The following is a 9998-nucleotide window of genomic DNA, read 5'->3' on the forward strand; positions in this document are numbered from 1 at the left end:
AGCACATACTAACCTACCTCATCCTTCTTTAAGGCTGCATAATATTCCACCGCATGAACATTCTGTTTCACCAACCATCTCCTGACCAAGGTGCCTTCATTTTTTTGCCTACAAACAATGCTATGATAATAAACACATTCATCTTTGTCTCTCCGGGTACTTTCTATCAGCATATCCAGATGATATTCCCTCAAAGGAAAATTGCTTGATTAAAATATGCTTTTAAGAAGTCTTACAGATACTGCCACACTGCCCTCCAAAAAGATTGCATCAGTCTACACTCCCAGCAACAGCGTATGAGAAAGCTTGTTATCTCACACCAATTGGGGGAATGATGGGAATGATATTTTAAGTGGGATGACAGGAAAATACAGGTCACAGCCTCGCTTAGGCAACTGCAACTTCCCCACATCTCCGTGGCACAGTGCCAAGCACAGGGTGGCCACTCAAGATCACCCATTCCAGACTCACCTGCTTAGCCCATGAAATGTGAAAAACGGATCCAAACAAATGGGTCATCAGCTGTACAGAAAAAAATACTAATGATGATATTGATGGCGACAGCAACAATTCTTAAGCCCTTGCCGTACATCGTATCCTAAACTAAGTGCTTTTTGTATATTATCTCATTCTTTTTTAACACCCTGTGAAGTAGATATCATTATTTTATAGAAGAAAACCGAGGCTCTGGGAGGTGAGGTTATCTTGCCAAGATAAACAAGACGGTAAGTGGCAGAGTGAGGATGCGAACCCAGCCCAGGCATGAGCTAACTCTGCAGCTCACGCTCTGAACCGCTCTGTTCTTTGGTGCTGCTGTCCCAGCCCTGCACCCCACTTCTGTCCCAGATTATTCTCTTACCATTACCTCTTCACATGAAAGACCTACAGTCATTTGGGAATAGGCTAAGCATGGGCAGATACAGCATTCACCTGGAGAAGATGAAAGATTTTGCCTTTGGGGCTTCCAAGCCCCTGGTTAGACATCACACACTCAGGAGAAAAAGCCCGGACTTATAAGTGACCAGAGGGGCATACTGAACCCGCACCTGGTGCCTCCTGTGTTGAAAGGAAGCCGAACCAGGCCCAGACAGCAACGTGGTACTACCACTTACGTTAGAATTAGCTCTGATATCTCACATCATTAATCCTCCTACAGCATGAGGCTTTCTCTCGAGAACCTTTTGCTGGTCTCCAAAACCATGAAGGCTTTTTCCATATGCAAAAATCTGGCCTCTGACGCTGGCAGAAAATACTTTTATGGGAGGGTGTAGGGTACCCAACCTGCCATATAAACAAGTTAATCATTGCCTTCTCAGAGGATCGTCTGGGGCCGTGCGTCAGAGCACGGACTGGTTACCAGGCCCAGCCATCTCTTCAGCCCACAATGAATCAGAGAAGCAATTCATGCTAACCCAGAGTCGGCTATTCTGTTCTTGTTTTAAGCTGGGGGTGGGAAATAGCATAACAAAACCAAGCCTACCTCCTCACAACCTCTGTCCTCCAGAAAAGTAAAAAGCGCACATGCAGGTTACCCCCAACGTGCCATCCAGTTTCTCTAGGCTGAGCCAAAGAAAGAGTAAAAGCTGAGTGCATTGAGTCCTGTAAAATCATGAATATGTGGACCTGGGTCAATGGAGAACGAAAGTGGGGGAGGCACAGTTTGCCCCTTCGGGGTACCCGCTACTTTTGGTGCCCATCTGCCACGGAGCTTCCCCACCCACCGTCTGAGTGTATCTCACGCAACCAAATAAAACAGGGTGAGCACATGCGGATGCCCTCAGGAGTGGACAGGGAGAGAGAGAAGCAGGCCAGGTGGGGGCCGTGGCAGACTGGAGAGCAGAGGCAAAGTTCAAGGCAGTGACTAGGGCGTGGCGGGTGAACAGGGGCAATGTCAACTGTTGCCAGATCTTACAAGTTTTTAAGAGAAGCGGGGCAGTGGCATCCTTCAAGCCTCACGTCTGGGCTCTAGCCTGACTCTGAGACTTTGAGGGCCCCTCTTTGCCCTCCTCAGACTGTACTGGGGCCACGTCCACCCCACATTTCCCATTCTAGAACCATCTGGGCACTTGTACCCTGGAATTTCCTGTCCAAATGGCCCTAGGAGAAACCCAGGTCTGCACACCCCCTCTAGCAGGGTTGCCAGATGAAACACAGGATGGATGCCCAGTTAAGTTTGAATCGTTTTTTAGTATAAATATGTCCAAAATATTGCATTACTTCTTGTTTATATATGCAATTCAAATATAACTCAGCTTCCTGTACTGCTATTTGCTACCTCTGGCAACTCTATCCCCCTCTCCCAGGTCCGTCTTCCTGAGAGAGGACCCACTGCTGGCCGACGGGTGACTATTCCAAGGAAGGGGCAGGTTCACGGGCACAGGGTCCCCATGAATGCAGATGGGACCAAAGGTGGGATGACAAAGAGGATTGGGCTGTGGGCCAGAGGCTTCTAGCTGTGCTTCTCACTGGAAATGGTGGGGGCAGGCCTGAAATGGGAAACGAAATCTGTAAGCATAACCTCCCAGTTTTTAAATATTCGACATACATTTTAAGCAATTCCAAATCCCTTTAAACACTGTTCAGATCAAACAGTCCACATGGGCCCTTACCTCTGGTATAAGGTCATTCCGACTATTCCTAACGGCTGTGTTCTACTCTGCATACGGCACCCACACCAACAAAGCCTGATTACACGTGAAGCCTTAACCCCAGCGGGTGGAGCAGGACAGTGAGCAGACTGCAGCATGACAGAGACACGTATTTTGCACTAGAACATCTGTCGGTCAACTTCTCTTAGGGGCAGCAACTGTGACCTGGCAACGATCCGTGTGGTATCAGCCTCCGCGGAAGGGGGCAAGGATAGCAACGCAAGTGGTAGGATGAGCTGCGGTCACAGAACAAGAACACTAAAGAGACGTCACTCACCTTTTACTCTAAATTCCTCATTTTGCAGGAGGTGGGATGGAGCCATGCTCAGAGAAGTTAAATGATTTTGCCCAAACCCACACTCTTGAACCCATCTACCAATCCCTAGCCCTCTGCTCTTCCTGCTATGTCGTGTGGCTTCTTATCTTCAGAGGGCAAAGAACATTCTTCCTTCCCCACAATGTGAGGGCAACAGCAAACTTGCTTCAAAATTGAGCTTCAAAAAAAGGGAGGGAAGGAGGAGAGAGGCCGGGGGAGAAAGAAAAAGGAAAATCTCCTTCCCCCATCTTCTCTGCTTTTGAAAACTAAGGAAAACAAACCACTCCAAGAATATAAAGACATACTCAAAACCAAGAGGGTAAGGAGAGCCTACAGATTGCTAGTTATGCAGGCGCTCTTCTTCGCTTGAAGTTAGGTACTAAATTTAGAACCAGAGAGCCCTCAAAAGATCTCCAAGGTCCTTAACCAACGCAAGCGCCCAATCTCCAAGTTTCCTCCCATTCACCAGGAGGCCCTGGGCTGCCAAGCCCAAGAGAGAGAACAGATGGCGGAGGCCAGCAGGAGGCGTTCCCCAGAGAGACTGACCTGAACTGGATAAAATATTGCCTGCAGGGTGGGGAGAGTCTCAGTGAAGAAGTGGTCCCAGACTTCAGCCAGAACCTCAATGCGATTTTCACCTACACGAGGGCGAGAAGATGGGAGGGGAGGAAGAAAGAAAAGAACTTGTCATTACTTGCAGGAGAGGCCACAAGACAGTTCCATGTAAAACGCGAAGTCGCACATGCTAGTAAACTTGCAGCCAGGAGCTGGTAAAGCCCAGAGAACAGAGATGTGGTGCTACAGGGTCTTTATCCCTGGCTAAGACCACCACAAGTTCTCAGGGCAGAAAATATATTTGTCTCGCAAGGATGCACATATGGATCGAAACTCACACTTGAGGAGAAAGATTCTAAGTGAGAGGAGTAGCATTTGGTGCTGGGGGCAGGAAGAGAACTCGTTGCCTACATTTGATCTACAAGGTGTTGCTACAGTAAATGTGGGACTGGGGGGGGGGAAGACACAACTGAAAATAGGCAAATATGCCCTTCTATCCCCCAATCCAGAAAACAGAGCTGAAATCTTAAAACCACATAGTAATTGCTATCACGTGAATGGTTACAACACTATCAGGCACTATGCTAAACTACTTATCTACAAGGTATCTCAGAGTAAGACTCTATTACCTCTGCTTTGCAAGCTCAGAGAGGCCAAGTAACTGCCCCAATGTCACACAGCTCAAAGGCAGAGCTGGGATTCCAGAACCCATGCTTTTGACTAACCTAATCTGGGAAGATCATGTGCACAGTTAGATACTGTTTTGTTTTCTTAATCACTAAGACACTGGCTTTGTTCTGGGTTTGAGCTGTCAGTGAAGAGAGGCAGAAAGGACCTTGGAACTGTCCCCTCCACTGAGTGCTTTACGGTAACTGGGAGAGCAGTGTTCTCTGGAAAGGCCACCTGCCAAACACAGGGCCACTTCCTGATACGGTCCCTACTCACCCCTAGGATTAGGAAGTCTGAGCTATGGCCAAATGCCACCCCCAGGCTAGAGCACACGGGTCACCCAATGCCACCGGAAGGCTGTGTGAGGAACTCCGCACCTCCAGGAAAGACGGGCCCTGGCGGAGAGGAGCCTGCACGCAGCTGCTGTTTAATGACCTAGATAGCAGAGCTGATACCGGCACCGTCTCTGCTCATCCCAGGCGGAGAAACTGGGTCAGCCAAGATTAGACTCAGAGAGATGCATTTGGCAAGACGCTGCCAGTTCCACTGCACAAATCTTGAAAGATGCATTTGGCACCTTCCGTCCATTAATTTAATGGGCACTAAAAAAGCAGGGACTGAGGAGAGAACAGAACAAGGGCATGACTAGTAGCCAGCAGGTCCAAAGACCTGCAGATTTTGAAAGGCCAAGGTGAAATACACCGGGGAAAAATGCCAGTCCATGACACCCGCTACTTCCCTGCACAAAGCACTGATCACAGTTTGTTGGAATTGTTTATTTGCTTCTGTCTCCTCACTAGAACGGGAGTAAGAACAGGGCCTCACGCATCCTGCTCACCGCTGTACTGCTGTGCTTGGCATGGTGCCAGGCACATTGATACATCAATCTTTAAAATTCTTTGAATGAATGAGTAGAAAGCACCATACAGGTTTTAGCAGATGCTGAGGGTGGTGAGTGGAAGGAGGTTACCATTTAATCCAAATATGGGACAGGAAAGTCTCTTGACTGTTCAAATTCCCCTACTACGAATTGTATGCTTAGTACTTGTCCCGCTTACAGTTTTATGTTAGGGATGATGTGATTAACATCTGTCTCCATGACCAGTTTGTGAGTTGCACAAGGGCCTGTGATCCTATGACAGTTCTGTCCACCACTGAGTCCTCAGCACCTAGCAAAGTGCCTGGCAGGTAGCAGATAATCGACAAAAGTTGGTTTGAATGAATCACCGTCCTCTTTCAAATGCAGGCTATGCTAGCTCACTGCAGGGAGAAGGTGGGGAAGTCAAGAGGGCCATCTGAAATGTTAGGTCACCGCGGTTCCTAAAACCAAGGTAAACTCAACACCTGGACAATGTACCCCAAAGGGGCAAAGGCTACTCCAGCTCCTTTGCTAATGGCCCTTATCTTAAGCCTTCCACAAGGACAGACAGGGGCCTTCCTGACCTGGAGGAGGGGGAGGGGAGAGGACCCTGCAGGCCAGTGCTGGTGCCTACCTACTCCCCCCTTCTTCGCCAAGATGGAAAGCTCATCGCACATGAGGTCATCCTAAAACCCGTCAGCAGAAAGGCGCCTCCCGGGAACCCAGGTCTAATTGCTGGCTGCAAACTTCAGAGAGTAATGGAGGTTTTGGAAAGTGTTCAGAGAAGAACATCAGACAGACCCAGGCTAACAAAACAGGTTAACCCTGGGGAAGAAAGAGTGAGAGGAAACAGGTGACTTCACTTCCAGAAACAGGCCACCAGTCAAGGACTTAGCTCCCTGCAAAGACGAAGGGGGGTTTGGATAGGAGGTTCTAGATGACTACCCCATAAAATCTGTCCCCTAATGTACCACAGGGGTTTAGATCACCAGAAGCACATAGGCAGGTGTAAGAAAGCTCCTAAGAGTCAAGGTCACTAAAGCTCTAGAGAAGATTGCTGGAGTTAACACGGCGTATCCTGCCCACAGGACAGCAACAAATGGATGTGGGCTGCCACCTGTCGTTTCTGCAGCAATAAATCAGGGAGTACAGATATAAACCAATACATAAACACATAAACGGATTTGTAAATATATAAACAGATATGTCAATAAAGTGAAGCTTATTCAGTGATCGGATAGAGCATATTAGTTGTTTCAAAACTTTATTTTATAGCAAGAGAATCCTTTTATCCAGACAAAAGTCTTCCTTGGAGTCCTAACACGTAAAAAAGTAGACATGTCTGGTTGAAGATGGGAAAGTGCCTCAAAGGTTCCCCATGTACCCACTCATTGTGCAGAAAGGACCCCAACACTCAGAACCCTGGGGCTAGAGGACACCCAGAGAGAATGCCCTGGCCTGGTGCTCTCTGGCCGCACCAGGTAAGGGGTGTGGACGCCTGGGTGGTCTCTGTTCGTCCAGCCAGCTCCTTCATGAGTTTTCACGCTGAGTCTATCTGCTGAGGGTCATCTGGATGAGAGATATTTAACTTTCCCTTTTAAGGGCGCTTGCATCTCTGGTATCGCTCAGTACTTTTTTCATAGAGCTGTTTCTCCACATTTCCAGGAGTAACTCCCAGATAACTTACACACAGATGATGTGACCAGGGACAATGCTTCCTTTCTCCCCTTCCCCAGGCAGCTGCCTTCCACATTTGGGCACTAGCCTGACTCCAAACTGCAGGAGAGCCACTAAGTTTCCGGTCAAAGCAAGTAGCCTAAAAACAAGACCCTTCCACTGACAGACACATGGGTAAAGAAAAGGCGGCATCACACACACAATGGGATATTATTCAGCCTTAAAACAAGAAGGCAATCCTGCCACATGCTATAACATGGATTTGAGGACATTATGTTAAGAGAAATAAGCCAGTTGCAAAGGGACAAATACTATAGGATTCCACTTATATGAGAGTAGTCCAAATCATGGAAACAAGAAGTAGAGTTGTGGTTGTCAGGGTTGAGGCGGGGGAAACGGGGAGTTGTTCTGTGTATGGGCATGGGGTTTCGGTTTTGCAAAAGAAAGTTCTGGAGATCTTTCACACAACAATGTGAACATAGTTAACACTTCTGAAGTATAAAATAGTTAAGAGGGTACATTATATGTGTTTTTTTACCACAATCAAAAAAAAATTTTTTTAAAGGCCTTGGGTTAGTGGGTATTCATAAGGTTTGGAAAAAAAATCACAGCATGGATGTATTCAAGGAAAAAAAGGCTGCGGGTTCAGCCAACTCTCAAATATGCAGAGGGGTTAATTTCTAACCTCTCTTCTTCCAAAGGTTTGGCGAGCATTTGCTGAGTGCCAGGCATTGGGACTTTCCACTGTCAGGTTCTCATTTTTCTTCCTCCTTTGTCTTTCTAGGAGCCACTGTACTGGACACTCGTCTCTTCCCCAGGGAATGGGAAGAAGAAAAGGGACGACATTTGGACCTACTAGGTGTGGGCCTGGAAGTGAGTTTGGCCTACAGAGAGAGGTCATTAGCTACAGGGAAAAAAACAAAGGAAGCAGTGTGCGTATCTGCCATGCGCCAGGTGTGGGGCTACACCCAACTATGCACCTCGTGCACCCCACAACCCCTCACCCCAACTTATCGCTTTAAAAATGATAAAAAACTGAGACTCTGAGAAATTAGCAACTTGCCGAAAGTCACCCAGGAAGCAGGTAGCAAGCTAAGACCAGGCCCCACTGGGGCGGAGCTAAGAGTAGCCCTTGGTAGAGTCATGGGCTTGGCCAGTTCTTGACTTTGGTACCCTCTCTCATCTCCATGCAGTTCCTTTCCATCCCGCTGGTTGGATTCTAAAATCTTACAAGACCAGGAAATTTCCCTTTAGCTATCAAATCATACCCCATTAAGCAGGTGTCTACTTAGCCTAATGTCCCCCTAATGGACAGGACTCCTGTCTTCTGTGACCCCAAGAAACATTACGAAGGCCCATAGGAAATAGCATGTGGCAGACCAGAGGGTGAGCACGGCAGGGTCCCCAGTATAACTCGGCCCTTCAGAGGGGACCGCCAGCATGCACCCCATGAAATGCCCCCTTAATGAGGTCTCCCAAGAAACCACCCCAATCCCACCTCATTTGTAAAAACAGTCTGACCCGCCCTGCCACGAGCAGCTGACTTCAAATCAAAGTGCTGCCACCTAGTTGGGGAAGAAACCGACAGGGCGAATCCCTCGCTTGGAGCCTGCCACGTTTGGACATTAGCGTCTGAGCTGTCCCAACATCAAAGGATGAGTCACAGAGGCCCCGATCTTTGAGGGCTGCCTGGTACTTGCCTTCACACAGCTTGATCTTCTCCTCCACAAAGAACAGTCCTTTTGCGAGAAGCTGGTTCTGCCAAAAGAGAACAGAGAACACAAGAGTTGGGCAGCTCCGGGGCGTGAGTGACAAGCCTTCTCCCACTCCCAACGGGCAAGGGCACGGGGTTCCAGGCACTTGTGTGCTAATGCTTCCCAGTTTGAGCAGCCTTTTGATCTCTCAGAAGGCTGAGGCCTCAGGAGAAGACAGTGAGACTTCCATAGCAAATGAGCACCTGAGATAAGAGCCCAACCCAACCGCCACCCTCCTCCCTCAAACCAGGGAAGAGGCATGACACCAGCTTGGATGAATTCACTACTGTTGACACCCAGTGTCCTTGGAGGCCCTTAATGACCTAAACTCACAAAAGGGAACATTGAGGCAATGGGAAATTATACAAAAATAATAGTTTTAAACATGATAAATGTTGGGCTTCTCATACTAGCATGAGAGAGACTGCATGCAAAAGCTTAAGCAGCAGTGAGTATGTGCCTGTCAATCAGCATGTGCTTGGGGAAGTTGTAGAAAGAGTAAAGTTATCTTCTCGCAATTGCAACTATCAATTGTTGAGTGTCCTGTGTGTATCATAGCCTTTGTAGCCTCCTTGTCATTTAATTCAGTCCTATCAGGTTGGTGCTATTATCCTCACTCAGTCAGTGGGGAGACCGGCCCACAGGAGACAGCTGGTCTTCCTAGTTCCAGAAACCATGTTGTTTCCATTCCGCTTTGCTGCCTTCCAGAAAGTCTTCCAACCCAGACCCTCTTCTTCCCCTGAAGGGCTACAGCCGGTCCTGTAAGACATGGGGCAGCCTCTCTGCAAGTCATAGCAGATCAGAGACCAGTGATGGGCTGGTACCTCTCCACCCATCTCACATTATTCGACTGCCAAAGGCCTATGCTTATGGGAGAGGCAGAAACAAAGGTGATATATATTTCACCACAAAACCTAAAGCATTCCTTAGCATTGTCCTTTATAAAACCCTGAAACCTTATCACAGTGATGAAGACAGCACACACAGCAGAGTGGAAGGAACTTGGGTATCAGACAGGGGGGTTCAAGTTCCAGCTCAGCTACATTCTAGCTATGTGATTTTGCAGTTAATTTCCCTTGAGTCCTAAGTTCTGTAAAATGGCATAATACTAGCAATACCATAAAGTTCTTGTAAGAATTAATCATTATAAACACACACACACACACACACACAGTATTTTACATGCTCAGTAATTGGTGGTGGTGGTAGCAATGGTAATGGTTACTATCTTGGCCCAACTTCTTCATAAAAGGAGTGCAAGGTAAAGAGTCAGTATTGAAAGGGCCGTTATCAAATGTACTAATAGAATATTTTATCAAAAGTACTATCACATTTCTATGACTGATACACATAAACCAAATTAAGATTCACAGATATGACCTAATTTTAAAAACTAATTGGCCGCCATGTAGTTTCAAGATGGCGGATGAAACCCCACATCAAAGTTAGAGTGACACTGTATAGGAATACACCAACTTTGTTAAAGAAAAACAAAAATCACAGACAGCTCAGTGGCTCAC

The 9998-nt window shown here is 47.4% G+C and overlaps 1 protein-coding gene across 1 annotated transcript in view; it reads right to left on the reverse strand.

Moving 5' to 3' along the window:
- Positions 1–9998, reverse strand: part of PRR5L (proline rich 5 like) — a 165309-nt gene that overhangs the window by 19754 nt on the left and 135557 nt on the right. Inside the window, exons 5-6 of the mRNA XM_012649587.1 lie at positions 8425–8482; positions 3511–3602 (exon numbers count right to left, since the gene is read on the reverse strand). Of these exons, the coding sequence (XP_012505041.1) occupies positions 3511–3602; positions 8425–8482 (150 nt within the window). The remainder of the gene's footprint in view (positions 1–3510; positions 3603–8424; positions 8483–9998) is intronic.

The sequence above is a fragment of the Propithecus coquereli genome, unplaced genomic scaffold, assembly GCF_000956105.1.
Source record: "Propithecus coquereli isolate 6110/MARCELLA unplaced genomic scaffold, Pcoq_1.0 Scaffold30, whole genome shotgun sequence".
Taxonomy (NCBI): domain Eukaryota; kingdom Metazoa; phylum Chordata; class Mammalia; order Primates; family Indriidae; genus Propithecus; species Propithecus coquereli.